At 41.6% G+C, this 26,341-nt stretch overlaps 1 protein-coding gene across 1 annotated transcript in view; it reads left to right on the forward strand.

Annotated features, from left to right (window-relative positions):
• Nucleotides 1-20,480, forward strand: part of astn1 (astrotactin 1) — a 2,712,832-nt gene extending 2,692,352 nt beyond the window's left edge. The window contains exons 22-23 of the mRNA XM_059984849.1: nt 8,907-9,090; nt 20,243-20,480. Coding sequence (XP_059840832.1) covers nt 8,907-9,090; nt 20,243-20,480 — 422 coding nt within the window. The remainder of the gene's footprint in view (nt 1-8,906; nt 9,091-20,242) is intronic.
• Nucleotides 20,481-26,341: the final 5,861 nt, after the last annotated feature.

Consider the following 26,341-nt stretch of genomic DNA (forward strand, 5'->3'; position numbering starts at 1 on the left):
ACTGTGCATGTTATTATTTACTCTGTACTCTACATCTTGTCCCTTTGTGTTGATGTGTTTACTTTTGGAGAGAGACAGGATCACTCACAGCTTTCAAATTACATGCAATAACCCTAATGAAATTTATTTTTAGCTGAAGGGTAGAAAGTCTCTGGATAACATTGTCTGCAAGTTGTCTATGGGAATATATCAAATATTACCACATGATTCTCTTTATGAAGAGTAAATGAAATCCTCACCAGAGAGAAACCAGATGGAATACAGTGTTGGGAAGTACAGTTGAAGTCAGAAGTTTACATACACCTTAGCCAAATACACTTAAACTCAGTTTTTTCAGTTCCTGACATTTAATCCTGGAAAACATTCCCTGTCTTAAGTCAGTTAGGATCACTAATTTATCTTAAGAATGTGAAACGTCAAAATAATAGTAGAGAAAATGATTTATTTCAGCTTTTATTACTTTCGTCACTTTCCCAGTGGGTCAGAAGTTTACATACACACTGTTAGTATGTGGTAGCATTGCCTTTAAATTGTTTAACTTGGGTCAAACATTTTGGGAGCCTTGCACAAGCTTCTCACAGTAAGTTGCTGGAATTTTGTTCCATTCCTCCAGAGAGAACTGATGTTACTGAGTCAGGTTTGTAGGCCTCCTTGCTCTCACATGCTTTTTCAGTTCTGCTCACAAAGTTTCTATCAGATTGAGGTCAGAAAATGATGTCAAGTCTTAGGAGCAATTTCCAAATGTCTGAAGGTACCTTATTCATCTGTACAAACAATAGTACACAAGTATAAACACCATGGGACCACGTAGCCATCATATCGCTCAGGAAGGAGACGCATTCTGTCTCCTAGAGATGAACGTACTTTGGCGCGAAAAGTGGAAATCAATACCAGAACAACAGCAAAGGACCTTGTGGAGGTGCTGGAGCAAACAGGTAGACAAGTATCTATATCCACAGTGGAACGAGTCCTATATCGACATAACCTGAAAGGCCGCTCTGCAAGAAGCCACTGCTCCAAAACCACCATAAAAAAGCCAGACTACAGTTTGCATATGCCCATGGGACAAAGATCTTCCTTTTTGGAGAAATGTCCTCTGGTCTGATGAAACAAAAATTGAACTGTTTGGCCATAATGAAAATCGTTATGTTTGGAGGAAAAAGGTGAGGCTAGCAAGCCAAAGAACACCATCCCAACCATGAAGCATGGGGATGGCAGCATCATGTTGTGGGGGGTGCTTTGCTGCAGGAGGGACTGGTGCACTTCACAAAATAGATGGCATCATGAGGAAGGAAAATTATGGGGATATATTGAAGCAACATCTCAAGATATCAGCCAGGAAGATAAAGCTCGGTCGCAAGTGGGTCTTCCAAATGGACAATGACCCCAAGCATACCTCCAAAGTTGTGGCAAAATTGCTTCAGGACAACAAAGTCAAGGTATTAGAGTGACCATCACAAAGCCCTGACCTCAATCCGATAGAAAATTTGTGGGCAGAACTGAAAAAGCGTGTGCAAGCAAGGAGGCCTGAAAACCTGACTTAGTTACACCAGTTCTGTCTGGAGGAATGGAACAAAATTCCAGCAACTTATTGTGAGAAGCTTGTGGAAGGCTGCCCAAAGCGTTTGACCCAAGTTAAACAATTTAAAGGCAATGCTACCAAATACTAACAAAGTGTATGTAAACTTCTGACCCACTGGGAAAGTGATGAAAGAAATAAAAGCTGAAATAAATCATTCTTTCTATTATTATTCAGACATCTCTCATTCTTAAGATAAAGTTGTGATCCTAACTGACCTAAGACAGGGAATGTTTTCTAGGATTAGATGTCAGGAATTATGAAAAACTGAGTTTAAATGTATTTAGCTAAGGTGTATCTAAACTTCTAAATTCAACTATATATGGTCATACACTTTGGTAGAAGAAATAAAAGTGTAGACTATTTTCTAAGTGGAGAGAACATTCAAAAATCTGAGGTGCAAAGGGTCTTTGGAGTACTCGTGCAAAAATTCCCTAAAGACAAATTTGCAGGTTGAGTCGGTGGTGAGGAAGGCAAATGTAATGTTAGCATTCATTTTAAGAGGACTGGAATATAAAAACTAGGATATAATGTTGAGGCTTTATAAGACACTCATGAAGCCTCACTTGGAGTATTACGAGCAGTTTGGGGCCCCTTAGAAAAGATGTCCTGACATTGCAGAGGGTTCAAAGGAAGTTCACGAAAATTATTCTGTGGTTGAAAGGCTTATATATATGATAGCTCTAGGCCTGTACTCACTGCAATTAAGATGAATGGTGGAGGGGGGGGGGGATCTCTTTGAAACCTATCAAATTTTGTAAGTCCTCAATAAAGTGAATTTGGAGATGTATTTCCTATGGTGCAGTTAAGGGCTTTCTTCTTCTTCTTCTTCTTCTTCTTCTTCTTCTTCTTTCCTATGGTGATGAAGTACAAGTCCAGAGGACACAACCTCAGAACATAGAATAGTACGACACATTACAGGCCCTTCGGCCCACAATGTTGTGCCTCAAACCCTGCCTCACATATAACCCCCCACTTTAAATTCCTCCATATACTTGTCTAGTAGTCTCTTAAACTTCACTAGTGTGTCTGCCTACACCACTGACTCAGGCAGTGCATTCCACGCACCAACCACTCTCTGAGTGAAAAACCATCCTCTAATATCCCCTTGAACTTTCCACCCCTTACCTTAAAACCATGTCCTCTTGTATTGAGCAGTGGTGCCCTGGGGAAGAGGCGCTGGCTGTCCACTCTGTCTATTCCTCTTAATATCTTGTACACCTCTAGCATGTCTCCTCTCATCATCCTTCTCTCCAAAGAGTAAAGCTCTAGCTCTCGTAATCCCTGATCATAATGCATACTCTCTAAACAAGGCCGAATCCTGGTAAATCTCCTCTGTACCCTTTCCAATGCTTCCACATCCTTCCTATAGTGAGGCGACCAGAACTGGACACAGTACTCCAAGTGTGGCCTAACTAGAGTTTTATAGAGCTGCATCATTACATTGCATCTCTTAAACTCTATCCCTCGACTTATGAAAGCTAACACCCCATAAGCTTTCTTAACTACCCTATCTACCTGTCAGACAACTTTCAGGGATCCGTGGACATATACCCCCAGATCCCTCTGCTCCTCCACACTCCCAAGTATCCTGCCATTTACTTTGTACTCTGCCTTGGAGTTTGTCCTTCCAAAGTGTACCACCTCACACTTCTCCGGGTTGAACTCCATCTGCCACTTCTCAAGCCGACTTCTGCATCCTATCAATGTCTCTCTGCAATCTTCAACAATCCTCTACACTATCCACAACACCACCAACCTTTGTGTCATCTGCAAACTTGCCAACCCACCCTTCTACCCACACATCCAGGTCATTAATAAAAATTACGAAAAGTAGAGGTCCCAGAACAGATCCTTGTGGGACACCACCGGTCACAACCCTCCAATCTGAATGTACTCCCTCCACCACAACCCTCTGCTTTCTGCAGGCAAGCGGATTCTGAATCCACCAGGCCGAACTTCCCTGTATCCCTTGCCTTCTGACTTTCTGAATAAGCCTACCGTGTGGAACCTTGTCAAATGCCTTACCAAAATCCATTTAGAGGGATATAGAATAGAGGGACATCCTTTCAGAGCAGGGAGGAGGAGGAATTTCTTTAGCCAGAGAGTGGTGGATCTGTGGAATACATTGACATCAGCAGCTGTGAAGGCCAAGTCATTGGGTATAGTTAAGGCCGAGGTTGATAAATTATTGATTGGTCAGGGCATGAAAGGATGCCAGGAGAAGGCAGGAGATTGGGGCTGCGAGGGAAATGGATCTGCCACGATGAAATGGTGGAACAGACTCAATAGGCCAAATGGCCTGATTCTGCTCCTAAATCTTATAAACAAATGACTTAAGTTGTCAAAGACAGATAAATGAAGGAAAAGAACGTAGAACAATTCACATTTCTGTACTTGGGGTGATAAGGTGAACAATAAAGGTGTAACTTGCTTTCCTTCTGAGTGTTCAAAGTTCAAAGTAAATTCAAAATAAATTTATTAGTGAACTACATATATACACCATCAAACACAAGAAAATCTGCAGATGCTGGAAATTCAAACAACACACACACACAAAATGCTGGTGGAACGCAGCAGGCCAGGCAGCATGTATAAGGAGAAGCACTGTCGACATCTAGGGCCAAGACCCTTCGTCAGGACTAACCAAAAGGAAAGATAGAAAGAGAATTGTAAGTAGTGGGGGGGGGGGATCAGGAATGCGAAATGATAGGAGAAGACCAGAGGGGTTGGGATGAAGCTAAGAGCTGGAAAAGTGATTGGTGAAAATGATACCAAGCTGGAGAAGGGAAAGGATCATGGGATGGGAGGCCTCAGAAGAAAGAAAGGAGGGGGGGACGAGCACCAGAGGGAGATGGAGAACAGGCAGAGTGATGAATAGAGAGAAAGAGAAAAAAAACAAACAGCTAAATATGTCAAGGATGGGATAAGAAGGGGAGGAGGGGCATTAACGGAAGTTAGAGAAGTCAGTGTTCATGCCATCAGGTTGGAGGCTACCCAGCCGGTATATAAGGTGTTGTTCCTCCAACCTGAGTTTGGTTTCATTTTGACAGTAGAGGAGGCCATGGATAGACATATCGGAATGGGAATGGGATGTGGAATTACAATTAAAGACGACTTATCTACTGATATCTACTATAAGCTTACAGACTCTCACAGCTACCTGGACTATTCTTCTTCCCACCCTGTCTCTTGCATAAATGTTATCCCCTTCTCACAATTCCTCCGTCTCCGCCGTATCTGCTCTCAGGATGAGGCTTTTCATTCCAGGATGAAGGAGATGTCTTCCTTTTTTAAACAAAGGGGCTTCCCTTCTTCCACCATCAACTCTGCTCTCAAATGCATCTCTCCCATTTCCCGCACATCTGCCCTCACCCCATCCGCCCGCCACCCCACTCGGGGTACGGGTCCCCTTGTCCTCACCTACCACCCCACCAGCCTCCAGGTCCAACGTATAATTCTCCTTAACTTCCGCCACCTCTAACGAGATCCCAAAGTACGTCTTTCTCTCCCCCCCGCTTTCTGCTTTCCACAGGGATCGCTGGTAGCCTCCAACCTGATGGCATGAACATTGACTTCTCTAACTTCCATTAATGCCCCTCCTCCCCTTCTTACCCCATCCCTGACATATTTAGTTGTTTACCTGTTCTCCATCTCCCTCTGCTTCCTCCCCTCCTTTCTTTCTCCCAAGGTCTCCCGTCCCATGATCCTTTCCTTTCTCCAGCTCTGTATCACTTTCGCCAATCACCTTTCCAGCTCTTAGCTTCATCCCACCCCCTCCGGTCTTCTCCTATCATTTCACATTTCTCCCTCCCCCACTACTTTCAAATCTCTTACTATCTTTCCTTTCAGTTAGTCCTGACAAAGGGTCTCAGCCCGAAACGTCAACAGTGCTTCTCCCTATAGATGCTGCCTGGCCTGTTGTGTTCCACCAGCATTTTGTGTGTGTTGTATATACATCATCATATACGTTTTCTTGTGGGCATAGACAGAAAATCCAAGAAATGCAATAGAATCAACTTAAGACCACACCCGACAGGAAGGATAAACAACCAAAGTGCATAAGACAACAAACTGTGCAAATGCAAAAGAAAAAAAAACAACTAAATAAATATTAAGAACATGAGATGAAGCGTCCTTAAAAGTGTCCACTGGAGTAGTTCAGTGATAGGGTGAGTGAAGTTGAGTGAAGTTATTCCCTACGGTTCAAGAGCCTGATGGTTGAGGGATAGTAACTGTTCCTGAACCTGGCGGTGTTGCTGCTGATGCTCCCATACCTTTGTCCTGATGGCAGCAGCAAAGGTGGTGGAGTTCGCTGAGGATGGATGTTGCCTTCCTGCGATGGAGCTCCATGTGCTCAATGGTAGGGGAGCACATTTCCCATGAAGGACTGGGCCATATGCGTGACTTTTTGTAGGATTTTCTGTTCAAGAGAATTGGTGTTTCCATACCAGGCCATAACGCAACCAGTCAGCATACTCTCCACCGTATATCTACAGAAGTTTGTCAAAGTTTTAGATGTCAGGCTGAATCTTTCAAACATCTAAGGATGTAGCGGCGCTGCCATCCTTTCTTCATAATTGCACTTTAATGTGGACTTCAAAAAGAAGCTTCTTGGCCACAGCTTCCATCTGGCATAGTTTACCTCCAGGTTCAGCCTCCAAATTTAAAACACATTACACTTCTGCTGCTGCTTTCAATATATCACAATGAATGCAGACTTCTGCCAGTAGAATCCTGAAAAGGGGAATAGTTTTCTCACTGGTATGACGTTTGGACTCTTTCTCACAGAAATGGATTTCTGTGACTGCTGAACACCCTTCGGATGAAAAAATCCATTCTGCAGCTGAAAGCACTGTCCACTAACCCCAAAACACTTTCCTCTAACTCAACAGAATTGTGTAGTGCAAAAAGTTATTGTCTAACTCTAAAAATCTGTCATCTGGTCCAAAGAGGCATCTCATTCAGTCGATTTAACCTCTGCATTGTGCTCTGCTGATTCTTCCTGCCAGTATTTGCAGCTTCTAATGCATTGCTCAGTCATTTGTTATCTTTGTGCGTATATATAAGCATTCACGATCCTGCCAATGATCGGTCAATGGCACTTCCACTGTGACTCAGAGATTTGCGCACTTGTGTTCCAGTAAGGTATTTGTAGATCAAACCCACACCAGAGGTTTGGCTACAACATCTGGGCTAGCACCCAAGTGTGGTATGCTCACTGCTGCTCTGAAGTGGCACTGTGTTCTAAGGGTGCCCAACAACTTGGATTTCCAGTTTCATTCTCAACTTAGAGCAGGAAGGTTTTAGCCCAAAACCGTTGCTTGCAGTGTTGTGTATGTGATGCATCACCTAGGCATGCACAGAGATGTCAGAAGAAGTGCAATATTTGCATTTGTGACTTGTGCAAAAACATACAGCAAGCACTAGGCTTGTGCAAATATCGAGGTCAGAAATAAAGGGTTGAGACTTGCTTTAAAATTATTTAAGTGCTCCAACATGCCTGGGCCATTGCATGAAAGCCAGGAACCTATCGTCATCCAGGTCCTATATCTAATTTGCAGTCATTGCAGATTAACACCGCTCATACGAACATTGCCAATGTCTTCATTCATCATTAATCCATTATCAGCCCCACACCCTTCTGTCAATGCTCTATCACAACCACCCCACCCTTTTACTAGCAACTGTTGAGGCACCTAATCTCACTAACTCATGCTTGACCACCCCACTACCATTATCACTTCTTTGATCTTCCCCACCATCAGCTTTTCAAGCTCTGTCTGTTATCTGTCTCTATCATCTACCCACTACGACCCACTAAACACTCAAAGGTGTTCTCCCCTTAGATGATCTTTTCTCCAGCTCATTTCCTCCGCTACTTCCATGAATATGAAAGTTTGTGAAGAAAAATTCTACTGTATTTTACCCGCACAATATCTTGTGCTTGTAGCATGTTAGAGCCTTCCAGTGAAATAAGGCAAGTGTGCCAGTGTCCAAAATTGTTCCAAAGGTTATAGCTTGTAATTCCCTATATTAAGCCTAGCTCTCTGTAAGTTTTATCTTCAATTAAGTTCCATCACTAGACAAACCTTCCCTCCAATTCCCTTTCAGCATTCCAAAGAGATGATTGCCTCAGTAACTGCCTGTTTCCCTCTTCCATCTCCACTTCTCACAGTACTTTTCTTTGAAACTCCAGAAGATACAGTACCTGCTCCTTTACTTCACCATCTTCCAGGGTCTTCCAGCCATTCTTTGAGAAGAAACAGAACTTAAGTTGCTCTTCTTCCAGTTTTGTGCAGTGCAGACAATGAACACCACATGTTCCTTCACTGCACCTAGCAAACGATTAGTAGGCACCACTTTGCAGAAGACCTCTTTTCAGTCTGTTATTATGGCCCTGAACTTACAATTCAATTTTCACTCCAGCCATTATCTTTAACTTCCTGCACTGTTGCACAGAACCCAATGTGAATTTGAGGAACAGGATCTCATACTGTCTCAGCATATTACAGTCCTCAGGGCTCAATACTGAATTCATGAATGTCAGGTAACCAACACTTCCTGCTTTTTTTAAGAAATTATCATTTCTGATATAAGTTTATCCACCTGAAATGTTAACTCTAATTTTTACTGTCTACAGAACCCACCTGGCCCTCTGAATATTTCCAGTATTCTTTTCCTTCAGATTTCAGTCATCTACATCTCTCAGTTCCAACATAGTTTTTATGTTTCTAACTACCTTTTTTCATCTTCCTCCAATTGCACAGACAGCTCTCTCTCCTAGATGGCACTGAAAGTATTTGTTTTACCTGGACAACCTTGAGCTCCACTTTATCATAAGCTTTCCCCTTGCTCTCTCTTCCTCTCCCTCTCTGTGCAACTTAAAATATTTTCTCTGATTTTTCAGTTTTGATGATATTATAGATGATATTAAAACACTAATTCTGTACTGCTCCCACAAGCGCTGACCAACCTGTTGAATATTCCTCACACTCTGTTTTTATGTAAAACATAGCTCCGCCCCTCCTGTATCATCCTAATGTGTAAATTATTGTCCCTTACCCAAAACACCCCCACTTGAAAGAACACAATCAACATCATCAAATCTATTAAGCTTATTTGAAACATTAATTGTTGTTTTATTCCATTTACCTTGTGGTCAAACTTGGGCTTTGTGACATTTACTAATATGTTGAAAAGATTTTGTTCTTAATCTCGCCTTTAAGCATCTAACATAGAACATAGGAACGGGCCATTCAGGCCCACAATGTTGTGCTGGACCAGCTAAAAAGTAAAAGCTAATTTACTTTCATTTCTTCCACAGAAATTGCCGACAAAATCTATAACTTATTCAATGGTTATACAAGTGGAAAGGAACAACAAACTGCATACAATACGCTGATGGATCTGGGCTCGTCCACTCTACACCGAGTCTATTACCACTACAATCAGGACTATGAGCACTTTGGAGAATTTACTTGGCGCTGCGAAGATGAGTTGGGACCGAGGTATATCCACTTCAACCATTTACAGGATAAACTCACCTTTATTGCTCCAGGCATGTTCAGGGGCTATCTCAAGCTGTGGTAATCTGGGCCATAATGCCTGGAGGCAATTGTGATGCAATAATAATTCACAGTACACAGACTTTAATATTACCTTCTCTTACCAAGTCCCAGGAATACAAACTTATTCACAGGGAAAACAGACTAATGAAATGATAGACTAGCACAGGGATGCAATTATATAAATACATGATTGACTATGATTATTAGCCTGTGTAATTAGGAAAGGCCATTCACTGATTATTTTAAAATTTAAAATAACTGGAATTGTTTCTGAGAATGAATTTACGACTGGACAGAACTAATTAGCTGTAAATCATTTGGTTCTGACTCTCCTTTGCAGACTACATTCCTCAATAGTGCACCCTTAACCATGGGGTTTGCTTTTAATTACTGGTGCAGCTTCAGCCTTCCAGTGGTGTTCAAATTACAATCTCAATGTGGTGGAATAAATTTCCCTCAGGTGTGGTTATGAGGTGGGTTGCCACTTTTCAAATGGCTCTCAGCAGGAATTTCATGTCCAGAAAATGGTGGCTTCAGCGTGGTAATCACTGACAATTCAACACTGAGACAGAAAATAAGAGAGGCCCCCGCACTTGAGATCTCAGTGTCACCGTGATTGATCTCCGGTGTTTTTAGGTATCCCTGTTGAAGTTCAAAGTAAACGTGTGATAATCCTAGCAAACCCCTGAAAATCTTTTTATGGGATGCGGAATGGGGAAGATAAACTTTAAAGTTATTTATCAATTATGGTCTGACACCAAGACATTAATATCCCTAATTGCCCTGAATTCCAGTGGATGTCTCCTTGGACCTTTGCATCCTAACTTCCATGGCTCTGTTAGATGAAAAAATTAACAATTTAAACATGGCATTTGTTAAGGAGTGGTGAGCTATTTCCAAATCAGAATGCTGTGTGACTTAAAAACAATTGATATCCCATTGAATTTGCTGTCCTTGTTCTTGTAGATGCTGAACTTCTGAAACAAAAACAAAAAGATGCTGGAACTGCCCAGTTGAAGGTCTGCAAAATGATAGGAGAACCAAAGTTAACATTTCAGTCGGAAGATCTGGGAAAATGAGGAAAAGTAGTTAGTTTTAATTTGCAGAGGAGGTAGAGGGAGGGATGGACAGAACAGAAAGATTTACTGTATAGATGACGTCAGATCAAATTGAAAGTTAGGCAGTGACCACCCTTCTTTGTCTGTGTTGAATGTTGCTAATATCAGAGTTGTGGGACATACTCAGCAGAATAGGCTGTACTAATGGAGAGAGAAAGTTGAGGAAAGATGATTTGCAGCTTAAATCTGGCATGAATTGAACTGCAGGCACAAGGTGGAAGTTTGCTTTGACAGGTCAAGTGAGCTATGTTCACTGGGGTCAAGAGCATCTCAATGTTTGCACACAAGATCACTGAAGTGTCAGCACGAAGTTCTGCCCACCATTTCCCGCTCCAAACTTCAATGGCTCTTGAAAGATTTTGACCCCATAATCTTTAAACGTTTTGTACATGTTCACAGTTTATGTTGCTGTTGTAGAGTCACAGAGCAAAATGGCATTGCAACAGACCCTTCTGTCCAACAGTCTACCCTGATCATAGTGTTCACCAAGCTAGTCTCATTTACCCATGTTTGGCCCATTGAAATCTGACCTATCCACAATATTGACTACGTAGTTGAGCAAATGATAAGCTATGACTAATCTACAGTGCCATCATTTCAGATTTGGAGAATTCTCTGAAGATTGCATGATTATGAATTGAGTTGTGCAAGTTATTTACTATTATTGAAGTACCTCATTTCAGATCCTTTGCACTATTGGTAGTTCAGCATTAACAATATCACACATCTGCCTGGGAATATGATAGGTAAATATCATTGCCATATGTGAGACCAATTATATTAAAGCACTATGCAGCATTCTGGGGGTGAAAATGGTTCTCCAGAATCACAGGATCATCTTTCTGACCACCTGCTTAAAACGTGTAGTTGTTTTTAACAAAGCTGTGCAGTCTATGATGAATGAGATGAAGAATTTATAAAATGCAGAATCAGAAAACCCAGAAAGAGAAACTATTCTGAATTTCCTGGTTTTCTTTCAGGGTGAAGTATGGGAGGGGTGTGGAAAGACTTGGGATTAAGTGGGCATCGGTATCAGCACAGATTAAAGGAATATCTCAGTCCTGGAATATAGAACTGTATGTGCACATTCACCTCCTTCCTTAACAGTCCTTCCAGGTGATTACACACTTAATCTGTGAATCTGCTGACATCATCTATTGTATCCAGTGCTCTCGGTGGCAGCCTGCTGGACATTGGTGAGATCTGTTGTAAATTGGGAGACAGCTTCGTCGAGCACTTTCAGTCCATCCATTAAGCAGAACTTCCCAGTGGTCTAATATGTTAATTCTGATTCCCATTACCCTTCCAACATGTCAGGCCATGACTTCCTCTGTGTCATGATGAGGCCACTCTCCTCTCCTATCAGATTCCTTTCTCTCCAGCCCTTTATCTTTCCCACCCACCTGGTCTCACCTATCATCTTCCAGCTGTCCTTTTTCCCTTCCCCCACATTTTTATTCTGGAGTCTTCCCCCTTCTTTTCCAGTCCTGAAGAAGCATCTGGGCCTAAAACATCGACTGTTCATTCATTTCCATAGATGCTGCCTGACCTGCTGAGTTCCCCCAGCATTTTGTTTGTGTTGATTTAGATCTTCAGCATCTGCAGGATCTCTTGTGTTTCTGTTTCAACCAGTTTTTATTTGTGCATTTCAAAATAAGGTGTGTTTTGGATGAAACAACAGTGTACAGCTCTCTAGATCAACCCAAAGTTAACAGTTATAACACACAAAAATGGAGCAGAAGATTTTATGGGACATCCCAAAACTGAAGTAATATGGTGGTTAATGGAATTTCAGCAGGCAATTTCAAAAGATTCTGATCCAGGTGTTTCTCACACCTGGTAATGATTCAAAATTCATCAAAACCAGGCTCAGTATTTGACTTGGCAAAGTTATTTAAGAAGTATACTTTTGTGGTGAAGTTGAACAAGCTGATCATATTGCTAGATCTTCATAAAGTACAGCTGCAAAACCTCACTAAAACTTGGAGGTTTTGACTTTCTGTTGTCATTTGAAATAGAATGGATTTTACAAAGGAAAAAAAAAATGATGATACTAACAAACCAGAGGCCAACTAACACCAAGGAAAACAATTTGAAAGTAGAGTCTCCCACTTTCACTCTCATCCTAGAATTTCATCATTGTGGTTATCACTCTTTCCAAGTGAGATTACCAGCAAATCAGGAATCAGTGCTCAAGACCCGATCTAAAATACCTTGATGTCCAATTGAGTCCATTATGTATCATGTCATGTTCATTCTTGGAAATCATTGTTCAATCTGTGTTTACATTGTGGTTTAGATTTTGATTAGATGTCCTGATCTTCCAAGCCTCGATCAGTCCTGACAATTGCCTTATGCAAACATCAATGTAGACTCACTAATTACCTCACCCTTTTTAACCTACCTCGATATGTCCCCAAAAATGTTGAATGGTGCTTCTTAAACGTGCTTTCCTTAACTAATTCACTGGAGGTGTTAGTCCAAATGGCTGAAATTCTCATTTCTGACCAAGTAATGTTTTGGTAGGATGGCAGTTAGCTCGTTGAGTCCTGAGAAATCCCATCCTCACTTACTTCCTTGTGTCTCCCCCATCCCAATTAACCCCACGCCAACCCCTCCCCATGTGTTTTGCCCATCACTTATGTACATCAGGAGAAAGTGATTGGCATTTGGGAGGAGACCAGAAGCCCTAGCAGTCACAGTGAGAATGTACAAACACCACACAGGGAGCACCCCAGGTCAGGATTGAACCTGCTCTAACTACAGTGCCACCACTGTTCTGGTGTTCCAGCACTGCCCTCAGATTCTCTTTATTTGCACCTGTTTAGTCAATCCTGACTGGAATCTTTTTTCTAACCTCCAATAGTTACATAGAAACATAGACACATAGAAAGCCTACAACACAGTACAGGCCCACAAAGTTGTACTGAACATGTCCCTACCTTAGAAATAACTAGGCTTACCTATAGCACTCTATTTTTCTGAACTCCATGTACCCATCCAAAAATCTCTTAAAAGACCCTATGGTATCCACCTCCACCACCATTGCCGGCAGCCCATTCCACGCACTCACCACTCTCTGTGTAAAAAACTTACCCCTGACATCTCCTCTGTACCTACTCCCCAGCACCTTAAACCTGTGTCCTCTTGTGGCAACCATTTTAGCCCTGGGAAAAAAACCTCTCAATATCATCATGGTCTTATCATCTTATACACTTCTATCGGGTCATCTCTCATCCTCCATTGTTCCAAGGAGAAAAGGCCGAGTTCACTCAACCTGTTCTCATAAGGCATGCTCCCCAATCCAGGCAATATCCTTGTAAATCTCCTCTGCACCCTTTCTATGGCTTCCACATCCTTCCTGTAGTGAGGCGACCAAAACTGAGCACAGTACTCCAAGTGGGGTCTGACCAGGGTCCTATATAGCTGCAACATTACCAACCTATCCCTCCACTTCTTCATCCAGGTACATTTCTTCTGTACTTTTCCCTGAGAACATCTGTTTCCAATTTAAGTTTTCAATTTCCTGCTTGATAGCCTCATAATTCCCCTTATTTCAGTTAAATGCTTTTCTAACTTGTCTGTTCTTATCTCTCTCCAATGCTGTTGTAAAGGAATAGAATTATGATCACTGTCTCCAAAATGCTCTCCCACTGAGAGATCTGACACCTGACCAGGTTCATTTCCCAATACCAAATCAAGTACAGTCTCTCCTCTTGTAGGCTTATCTGCATATTGGGTCAAGAAACCTTCTGAACACACCTAACAAGCTCCACCCCATCTAAACCCCTTGCTCTAGGGCAGGGGTCGGCAACCTTTACCACTGAAAGAGCCATATGGAGCCATTTCCCACAGAAAAGAAAACACTGGGAGCCACAAAACCCGTTTGACATTTAAAATGAAATAACACTGCATACAATGGGTTTTTTTGCCTTTATGCTATGTATAAACAAACTATAATGTGTTGCATTTATGAAATTGATGAACTCCTGCAGAGAAAACAAAATTACATTTCTGCATGCAAGAAAAACATTTTGAACTCCGAAAAAAAGATGTTGGGTTGAAGGTTACTCCATAGTTAGCCTACCTTGGATTGAAGAATTAAAAGAAATCGCGCACTGGCGGGTGTCAGGCATTGGCAGTGGTGACGTATATTAATAGCGATAAAAAACACGTTGTAGCAGTGTGCTACACGCAGCGCTAAAATAAAGACACTGCAGTCAAAGGTAACTTTATTCGAACTAAACAGCCTTGTTTTAAAGGCTCCCTCAACCTGCCCCCTGTGGGCGCAGATGCTCCAAAAGACACGTACTTACAAACCCCCGTAGGCTATCTCCCTTAGCCGGAACAGTGGCTAATTGTGAGCCGGTTCGGATGTGCCAGAAAATGGGGTTGCCACAACGTTTTATTTAGATTGTACAAGATCACCATAATCTTCAAATTTCGAATTACATTTCAAAAAAGACCAAAGTACGGGGAGCCGCAGCACAGAGATGAAAGAGTCGCATGCGGCTCTGGAGCCGCGGGTTGCCTTCCCCTGCTCTAGGGGATGCCAATAGATATTTGGGAAATTAAAATCTCCCACCATGACAACTCTGTTATTATTACACCCTACCAGGATCTGTTTCCCTATCTGCTCCTCGATATCCCTGTTACTATTGGGCAGCCTATAAAAAACACCTAGTAAAGTTATTGACCCCTTCCTGTTCCTAACCTCCACCCACAGAGACTCTGTAGACAATCCCTCCATGGCGTCCACCTTTTCTGCAGCCGTGACAGAATCTCTAATCAACAGTGCAACACCCCCAACTCTTTAGCCTCCCTCCCTGTCCTTTCTGAAACATCTAAAACCCGGCACTTGATGTAACCATTCCTGTCCCTGAGCTATCCAAGTCTCTGTAATGGCCTCTACATCATAGTTCCAAGTACTGATCCACGATCTAAGCTCATCCGCTTTGTTCACAAAACTCTTTGCGTTAAACTAGACACACCTCAAACCTTCGGACTGAGCGCGTCCCTTCTCTATCACCTGCCTATCCTCCCTCTTGCACTGACTACTGTACAAGCTTTCTGTATTTGTGAGCCAACCTCCTCTTCCCCTTTCTCTTCAATTCAGTTCCAAACCCCCAACAATTCTAGTTTAAACTCTCCCCAGTAGCCTTAGCAAACTTCCCCGCCAGGATATTGGTCCCCCTGGGATTCAAGTTAGATCCTACTTCTTTGAATAAATCAATCCCTTCTTCCAGGGGTTTACTTAGAGAGCCTTTTTTGAACTGCCTTCTGTGCAATATACCCCTTAGTTACGAAGGATCAAGCTGTGATCAGTACTGTATATGTGGTCTCACCAATGCACCACACAGGTGTCACAAAGCCACCTTTCTTTTGTGCTCCTCTCTCTTTTAATTTCAAAACTAGACTCTATTCTTAAAACAGTATGTATTGGAAATAAAACACCGTATTTTTTTTCTTCCTATTCCCATATTCTATCAAATTATTACGTTCAATAACACTCCTGTTTACTCTTTCAACAATACACCCACAAAGAGCTTGGGAACCTGCTGTATGTGACCCAGTCCCTCAGCATTCCGTGGCTGCAGGATCCTCCCCGAGAGAGCCATTTCCCTGTTCTCACACACTGGAGACATAGAACTGTCCATTTGGCCCATAATGTTGATGCTGATTTATACTATATGTCCTCCTGCTTATAACCTTTATCCCTCCCTTCCCTTATATTCACTTGCATATCTAGAAGCTTCTTAAACTCCACCAATCTACCCATTTCCACTCCTAGCCACGGTAACCTATTACAAGCACTTAGCACTCTCTACACTAAAACAAAACTTGCCCCTCACGTTGCTTTTAAACTTCTCACCTCTAACCTTAAAAGCAAGTTATCTGGTGTTTGGCATTTCTACTCTGGGGAACAGATTCTCACTAGCTACCCTATCTATGCCTTTCATAATTTCAAAGACCTACCCAGACTCCCCTTAGCCTCCTACACTGGAAGGAAAACAAACCCAAGTTAATTCAACATTTCCTTCTAGCTCAAACCCGCTAATCCAGGCAGCACCCTGGTAAACCTTTTCAACAGTTCTATATTTCTCGTATGTACATGCAAACTTATTGTAGTTCATATTGTTCCTTATTTCTTCAACTATGCAGAGGACATTGTGTCAAGACATAGTGATTTATCTTCTTTTATTATGTTACTTTCATCAAATCTAATATTTCACAGTCAACATCCTTATCTCCAATGTGATGGTTATCTTCAATGAGGGCAAATGCAAAGCATTCACTTAAAAACATGCCTGTGTTTGCTTCCTTCACACATGTTATCAGAGTCTATGTCCTTCCCTTACTTTAAATGATTTTCATATGGTTTGAATGTAAATAGCTTTTTCCAGTAAAATTTTAAAGTTTTTTTCTGATCATATTAAAATGGCTGGATAAAAAGAATATTTCGGCAATTGTAAATTTTACTTCTTTGTCTATCTTTGTCCTTTTCCATAGCTCTACTGAATCCAATATGATTGCGACCAACGCTGCTAAAATGTTTTCCCCACTGAAACCCGTTCCATCCATCCAGAATGCACTTTCAGAACTCATTGCTGTCTATACCTTCCTGTCCCCGGATGAGTCAAATCCCCCTCACTGTATTTGAATTCCCCAGAAATTTGCCTTACTGCTAGTTCTTAGAATGTAGCACAGGAGCAGACCCTTCAATCCACAATGTCTGAGCTGAACTAAATGCCAAATAATCATATTAATCTGTACATGTACTGTGTATCTGTCCATTCCCTGCCTTTCCAGGAACCTCTCTAAATGTCTCTTACATCTTCTTCCTCCACATCCCTTTGCAGCATGTTCCAAGCCCTATGTCAGAATCAGAATCGGGTTTATTATCACCGGCATGTGACATAAAATTTGTTAACTTAGCAGCAGCAGTTCAATGCAATACATAATAAAGAAGAGAAAAAATAAGTAAATAAAATAATAATAAATAAATAAATCAGTTACAGTATATGTATATTGAATAGATTAAAAACGTGCAAAAATCAGAAATACTGTCTATTAAAAAAAAGTGAGGTAGTGCCCAAGGGTTCAATGTCAATTTAGGAATCGGATGGCAGAGGGGAAGAAGCTGTTCCTGAATTGCTGAGTGTGTGTCTTCAGGCCTCTGTACCTCCTACCTGATGGTAAAAGTGAGAAAAGGGCATGCCCCGGGTGCTGGAGGTACTTGCCTCATTAATCTCTTTAAACTTTCTCCCCTTACCTCTGCTCTCAGGTATTTGATATTTTTATGTGGGGAAAAGGTTCACCTATCCATATTATTTTATTTACTTTTACAAGGCTGACCCTCAGCTTCCAGCGTTTCGGAGAAAGCGATCCATATCCTTTACGTTGATACTCTCAAATCCAGGCAAAATCCAACTGAATCATTTCTGCACCTTCTTGGATGCCTCTACATTCTTCCTGTAAGGTGATGACCAGAACTCCAAATGTGGCAGAACTAAAATTTTGTGCAGTTACAACTTGACTTTCTGAATATACTCAGAGTCCAGGCTGGTCCATCTGACTGGGTTCTAACTGTGTTCTTCGGTTGAAATCATAGGGCCTTGCTTGTTGGTCTTGCAAACAGATCCACACTTCTTAGAGCTGTAATTGCTTCTTTAAGGAGCAATTCTGTAAGAAGGAATACTGAGCTTACAGAGGAACAGCATTATCATGTGCTGCTTGTCTATCTGCATCCTCAGTTTATAAACAATTTCTCACAATTTCCACTTTTCCATCCCCGTCATAGCAAGTTTCTCCATTCACACAATATGCTTTGGAATATGGAGGTACCTCTGTCCTGAATATATCCCACCCTCAGAACCTAACACAGAAGAAGTCAACTGCAAATGAAGGTGCGGCTGATAAGAAGGTGGGCTTTCTTCTTATAGCGTGCCAGCTTTTCTGCTGCCCATTCATCTGCTCTGGACAGTTTGTCACTACCGAAAGGCTAACATGAGTTAGAATCGGAAGACCAAAGGTGCCGCTTTGTAATTTTATTCTGGCTTCCTGTAGTCTGCCTGAAAGAACATATCTGTCTTTACTGACAAGCAACCGAGAGTTCCCACTTGGGGCAGAATTTGCCTTCAGTGAAAACTGTGAGCCATGTCATGCTTTCATTTTGTAAAATTCTCTCTGGCTTGCACACCCTCAGATCCCAAGACTCCCATGTTATTCTTATTATAACGGATCAAAACTTATTTCTGTAATTACTTTTGGTTTTACAGGTTCAGTATTTCACTGATGTATCATATAAATGGGGGATATTGGCCCACTAAGTTCACGTCAACCATCAAGTACGCATTCGCAGTAATACTACACTAATCTCGTTCACTCCCTCCACATTGCCAGCAACTCCAACCACCTCTCTATGTTTTAATATTCACGATTGATAGTGGACATTTAACCTACCAACCCACATGACACTGAGATGAGCATCCAGAGGGAACACACACGATCACAAGGAGAACAGGAAAACTCTACACACACAAAGCGGCTGAGGTCAGAATTAAGCAGGGCATATGGACTGTGAGGCAGCAGTTCTACCAGCTGTGCCACTGGACTGCTACTTGGTTTAAATTACAGGACTAAAATTTGTTTTGTTTTCTCGAATTAATCTTACTGAGAGAGCAGAAAGAAACTGTGATGCAAACTAACTGGTTAGCTTCTTGTGATGCTTGCCCCTTAGTCTGATTAATTAAACTCCCAGAACAGAACTACACCTGGTGTTTCCAATAGTGGAAAAGCTTGAGATCCTCTCATACCACTCCTAAAATCTCACTGGGCACATGTAAGCTGAACTGGTGTCCTGAAGTTCACTCCCATGCCCACTGCCTACCAACTCAGCAATAAAGCCCACCCCTCTCCACTAACTGGAAGCCCCAATAGCAGAGGTTGACACCTGACACTTGTTTATTTCCCCCATGTGTTATTCTTCACCTTAGCACATTCCATAGATCTCTTTCTCCAAGAATCATAGAATAATCTCTGCCTTAGCTCTGGATTTAACCTGGTTTCTTTTGCCTTGGAAAACAAAGGAAAGACTTAATAATGCCTCAAACTGCTTTTCTCCTTACACATAGGAATTCTTTCTACCATTAATGCTGCCATTCCATTACTGTTTTCCTTTGTACTACGACACCACATACAAAGCAAAAGCTTTCAGTACATGTGATAATAAACTTATTTTATTTAGAATCAGGTTTTTGATACATCAGTGCAGCTGTTTGAGGCAAAGCATTGTTGCTGTACATCAGCAGTCCACTGAAGAGTGGATTATATATATGTCACTTCAGCAGAGGAGAACCCCCAACACTTTGAACTTAGTGCTGCCATTCACGACATGCAGGGGAGCTGGAGACAGGTCAGAATGAGATGGTTCCTGTCTTTTTTACATTTCACTGGTCATCAGTAAAACAAATGTGGATCACAGAGTGAATCTATAAACTATTTCAATTTGTAAACTGAAACAGAATAATAATATTATTATGAATCCTCTTTGAAATGAATTCTCTTTTTCAGCATTCTCATGAAAAAAGTGACCAGCACAACTTTAACCCAATTGTTCTTCTTCTTCTTCTCCTTTCATATTTCCAACTCCATCTCTCCCATCCTCTTTCTTGCTCCTTTATTACCTTTTTTCCTTTCCTGTTTATTGTTCTCCCCTCATTTACCTTTTTACTTTCTTTCTTCCCTCCTTTGAATTCTTTCTCCTTGTCCTTATTCCATTTCCATCTTATTTACCATTTCTCTACCTGCCTTTTTGTTCTCCTTCTTACTGACTCTCTCTTTCTCCCCCTCCCTCTCTGACGCATCTTTGCATTTGCGTTTCTCCCTCTCATTCCTCTACTGTCATCCCTCGCCCTTGCCTTTGTCTCTCTGATTTTCATCTCCATCTCTCATCACCCATTCATCACCTGCAGGAAAGCTGGCTTGATCCTGTCCAAGTTGGAGGAGTTGAGCAGCTGGTGCAGAAGCCTCCTTCGGGAGCCCAAAATCACTCTTGGCCGACTCTCCTTGAAGTATCTCTCCTGCCGATACAGTGAAATGAGGCCCTCAGGAATAAATTGGCAGGAACTGAACACAGAGGTCAAGAAGATCTGTGAGGAACAGTTCCTGACTGTGCTGTACAATGACTATGGAGAACATAAAGACTTCTGACAGAGGAATGTACTTTGTGTCCATCTTCACCCATCTCCCGTTTCCCCCCCCCCCTTTAGTCAGCTGTTTTATGGGCAGTCCACATGGCCTTCTGGGTAGAATATTGCTTGACTGCTCGCAGTTGTTTGTGGAGGTTGTTAAACCTCAGGCTTACCCTGGTCTGGTGATAAAACATTGAATCCGTTTTGAATAGAGTCAGCCAAGTATGTGGATTATTTGATTTTAACTTCACTGAAAGCTGGAAGAATCATGGGGAAGACTGGACAGTGATGATGGTGCTTGCATCAAGTCTTCTCCCATTGCTGGCCCTTGCTTAATTTTATTGCTCCAAATGTTTTGCAATTGCTTTATTACTGTTATGTATTAGGCAGTCTTATTCAACACTCATTTGGTTCATTAGGCTGCCAGTCAATGCAAAGTCTGAAACCGCACAGGCAGTGGATTTAGGTTGGGTTTTGGAAGTGCACTCGTGTTAATTTGATGCCTCCTTGTGTTTTGAACTGGATAGCTAACAGTGCTAATGTCAAAATAGGAAAGAGGTTCCCTACAGAAGAGAGACAATGTATGACAAAGGGTTAATGCAAAGAGGCAAATTACGAAGTGCCTAATTTATTGCAAAGGAGATTAGAATGATACACAGTGCCTGATCTATGGAGTTATTTTAGCAAAGGCATTTGGCATCCTCCATCAGTGAGAAGATTATGCTTCATAACAGCCCCTTTAATAATAAACAGGGGTTTAGAATTGATGTCCCCATAACCTTGAGACTGCAAAGTGAATGGTGAGATTTAGTGATGTTCTAGTGTCCCAATTAAGTTTTGTGTCATTTCCAGACTTTAGTTCAGCAGTGACAATCTTTGCAGAACAGCAGCATGTACTGACACACACCTTCACCGTTCCCAGTCCTTGTTCAGTTTTTCTGTCTACGATATTTGTTTGACACTTTGAATCTGCTGCCAGCTGTCAGATGGTGTTTCACATTTACCCTAACATAATTGCAAACACATCCTGGCTATTTATTCACAATGAAACCATTCTTCAAGCATGCCGATTAGATTAGGTTAGATTGGATTAGTGAATTCCCTGCCAACGTTAGAGCTTTCTGATTTAAATCCACTCACAGATAGTTAGGTGCATGGTCAACCATTGTGTTTTAATATTTATTAAGTATACCCTTTTTATATATATTATATATATTGAAAAAGATCAACTTTTAAGATTACTGTGGCAAAGATATACTTGCTCAAAATGTGTTGCAGTTACATTTTACACTGCTCTTTGTTAAAACACCATAACTGCTTACACTTTACTAGCCATCAAAGAACAAACAGGAAGTATAAGTGAACAACCCGGTGCCTGCTAAAAGACCACTTGCTCTGCACCAGATGCTAGCCTCAGGACTGAGCATTTCGGGGGGCGGGAGAGAGCAGAAGACACTCCACTTAGGGAAAGCGGACTCGGTTGCACTTTTTCCCTCTCTGCCCCTATTTCACGTGGGACACACAGGTACCTTCTTTACAACTTTGCTCACAGCAAGGACTGCAATTTGTCATTTGCTGTCGTATTTTGGCTAAAACAACGCTGAAATCCAGATTCTGACTCTGCCCACTTGCACACAGAATAAGTTTTGTTGCAGCATGATTACTTTAATTACTGGAGAAATATTACTATAATGTTGCTGAACATAGTGTTTCATCAACTGAGGAAAGGCTATTGATTATGATATAGTTCCATAATGTTGTGCTTGTTTGTAGCCTCCTTGTAGAGATTAACTAGTCAGTCTAGACATTTCTTACAGCTCCATTTATACCCACATTTCCAGCTCGGTTTTGATCGACTATTTGATGCTTGGAACTTTGAATATAAACATGACTCCAGCTATTTCCATAAACGTGACAAAGCAGGAATCCTGTCTATGTACGTTAATCAATTCATTCTGCTTTTCAACCAACCAACTCCCTCTTTTTCTCTGGTGAACTTCTCCATAGCTGTTCATCTCTTACCAAGTTCCCCAGGTTGGTGGCAACCAACACTACACTGTGGCCTCTCAGTATGTACATGTGTGAGAGTCTGTCTGTGTGTATACCTGTAAACATTTTCCTGACCTAGAGATCAGCTGTACCTCCCTTGGTTATTCTTTCCTAAGACTCACATTACTCAAATCATATAGTAACTTTGGGATCAGATCTTTCACCCAATCAAGAAGGAGTGCATAAGCAGACAGTGCATGAGTTCAGAGGAAGGATGTTGATGCTTTCTTGATTTTCAGTGTAGCACAGCCGAAATGTGGCCTGCATGTACTTTAGTAGTTTCAGTTTTCAGATAAAAGGTTCTTGAATCAATCCTACCCTATATACAAATGGCACTAAAAAAGAATCATTGGCCAGCATCTTTCATTAGCATAAGTGTTTGCAGTCATGCAGAGGAGACCATTCCTAAGGAAATGCAGTCTACACTTTTCATCTTTGTCAGTGCATCACTTTCTAGTACCCTGTATTTTTCCAACCAAAAGTTGTTGTGTTGTAGAGTAAACAAGAATCTACAGGCTCCTGCATAGAGTAGGTAAGGCTCTAGACCAGGGGTTCCCAACCTGGGGTCTATAGACTCCTTGCTTAATGGTATTGGTCCATGGCATAAAAAAGGTTGGAACCTTTTATATAGATAATACTCTCCTCTTCCTCCAGTAAGCAACGTGACAGATGTTGCATCACCCACATCATCCACATGAAGAGCAAAGTGTGCAAAGCCAAGTGGTCTATTGATGTTGTTGTGTTATCAAAGTAGGTATTGCTATTTATGAGTGACATGTTCAATAGTATTGGATTGTAATCTTTAAACTGTCTTGTTAATGGTTTACCGCTTAGGAATAACAGAGGGATACCTGAGGCCACCATTTACTGTACTGAGCAATAAGATAGTGTATGGAGTGAACTGTACTACATAAAGGGTGGGCATGGACTATTTGCAGCCAAGAGCTGGCAGTATCACCTTCTGCCACTGCATATATCCACTTACAGATTCCAGAACAAAGACTGCATTTATATTTCACTTTGTAGAAAAGATAGCAAATCAAGATATTATACAACATATACAGCAAATGGCTTCAATATACTTCACTCTGAGGCTCCTGAAAAGACTAAGATTTTCTTTATTTATAAGGGAACATTTTTACTGCGGCAAAATCCATTTGCACTGAAGTTTTCCTTCAGTTCATGAGGACTGGCAAGAATGTGGACTGCAGGGCTCCAGTGTGAACTGTATACAGGTATCCCTGAAGCAAGCAAGGGGATAGCAGACTCGGTTTGTTTGCACTGCAGAGTGGGCAGAGTGAAAGCTTTCATAGATCAGTTGACCTGCCTCTCTCTCAAACATGCAACGTCTGTTCTGAATATTTAACTTGTGAGCAAACGTGTTGAGATTTACGCTCAACACACAGTGGTCTTAAAGTGGTAGTTAGACATATATGCTCTGAGTTTTGATAAAACAGCAGTGGTATATGTGCTGATGTAAAATGAGAGTTTGTGATCTAGTATTGTGCACACCTAGTGATCATTGTCTCCATTGGCTGTTCCAACATAAAGTATTGATTCCAAGATTGGCTGGTCTCTAATTTCTTCATTACTGTCAATCATAATGTAACATGCTACGTGTGTCAAACCATTGAAATGTGCCTGATGTGAATGTGGAGTAGGAATTGCGAGGGGCAGAGCAGAGTTCCATTTTGGTTTGAAGATTAGAGCTACTCATTCCACGCTCCTGAATTTTGCCAAGGCAGATCAAATTCATTTTTCAGGTGAGTAAGGCCATACTCTTCAAGCTTTCAGAACATTGCAACTCAGTTGGGAGAGTGTTCAAGTGCAGATAAAAGAGTCAAATGTCTAGCTAGAGTGGTGAATCTGTGGAATGCCCTGCCACAGACTGCGGAGGAGGCCAAGTCCGTGGGTATATTTAAAGCGGAAGTTGATAGATTTCTGATTGGTCAAACCATCAAGGAATATGGTGAGAGGGCAGGCATGTGGGGTTGAATGGGATCCAGATTCAGCCATGATGGAATGACAGAGTGGATTCCATGGGCTGAATGGCCTAATTCTGCTCCTATGTCTTATGATCTCATGGAGTCAGTGCATTAGAAAGAATGACACAGATGTGTGAGAGAGAGCCATTGAGTGTGAATCAGTACATTGCAGAGAGAAGATCAGAATGTGTGAACATCAATAAATATGAGAGACACGATATGTGTGTGTGAAAGGGTGGAGTGTGCATGAGTGAGTCCCTGTCTGAAGGACACTTTTCCACAAATGTTTCAGGCAATATTTTGGGTCAGACCAATGAGGCAGAATAACAGACTGTGTTTGCAGTGAAAGAGATGATTTTGGTACACTAGGGTTCTGCTCTTAGCAGATGCAGATGTCAAATGATGCTTTCACGATTCTACATCAGTAAGATGGACGCAGCCCACACAAAATGTCAGAATGCTACTTTCACTGTTCGGGGTGCTGTCCATAATTCCAATTTGCTGCTGGGTCAGAACTGTGTGTCTGGGAGCTGGGCACACAATTGAAAGGGAATGAATTTCAGTGGTTTTGCCTTTATTTTATAAGGAATCAGATCTTTACATCTTTCTGGTCAAACAAGTATGACTTCTCATGCAAAACGCTTGCAACTCCTGACTACCACTATACTTCAATCAGAAGCTCCTCCACTTCACTCACAAGACTTTCTTGACCTTGTTGAGTAGGTGCATGGAAATAATTTGCAAAAAGTTGATACAGACATAGAAGGCTGAATGGCTTCCCTATGAGTCTTATAATTTTAGGGTGTTTAAGACTTTTCAGGTCAACAGCTACAAAAGAGCTCTCTGCCAATATCCTGACCTGACTTCAGAAACATCTAAGAATATTAGAAAGGTTGTGGAATCTGCATGGATGATGTATTTATTCTCTCCTGAGCAGAGCACTCTTCCTGACAAGCTTTCATCCTTCAAGCCGCATCACTGGTTACTAATGTACTACATGTTGTGTGCAAGTATATGTCATGTTTCCTACGGTGACCTCAATTGAAATATGTTTCTTTGCTTGGGAAGTCCTTTCAGGGATCCTGAGAAGATGAATGGTGCTGGGGGAATGTATATCCTTCACTCTCTAGAGAAAATCTTATTTTTATTTTTTTTAATATTTATTTGGTCAAGATTAATGAATTATAGGTGAGACTTTTGAAGGCAATACATGGGAGGGTAAAGGTGATGAACTTAGAGACTGAGTACATGGAACTAGGATGGTGTGGTCATTACAGAAACTTGGTTCAAAAAGGAGCAGGAATGGATAATTAATGTACCATGTTTTCAAAGTTTTAGAAAAGATAGAGAAGGAGGTAAAAGGGGGTGAGGAGTTGCACTACTAACCAGGGACAATTTCACAGTTGCACTCAGAGCAGACAAAAATGGACAGGTCAGACACTGAAACCATTTGGGTAGACCTCAGGAATAGAAAAGGTGCAGTCACACTGATGGGTTTGTACTACAGACCCCCAAAGAGCCACTGAGACATTGAGGAACAGATTTGTAAACAGATTAAGGAAATGGGTATAAACTGGGACCTTCTCAGTGCAAGGGGTTTAGATGAGGCAGAATTTGTTAAGTGTACCTTGGAGGGTTCATTAAATCAATATGTGGATGATCCAATGATAGGAGGGGCCGTAGTGTCATGGGTGTTGGGAAATGAGTCTGACCAGGTGAGCGGTTAGGGAACAGTGAACACAACTCTTTAACTTTCATGATAGCTATAGATAAGGATAGGTATGATCCTTGCAGGTGAGTCTTAAACTGGAGTAGGGAAAGTTATGAGGGTACTGTACAGGAACTA

Source organism: Hypanus sabinus, chromosome 11, assembly GCF_030144855.1.
Source record: "Hypanus sabinus isolate sHypSab1 chromosome 11, sHypSab1.hap1, whole genome shotgun sequence".
NCBI classification, from domain to species: Eukaryota; Metazoa; Chordata; class Chondrichthyes; order Myliobatiformes; family Dasyatidae; genus Hypanus; species Hypanus sabinus.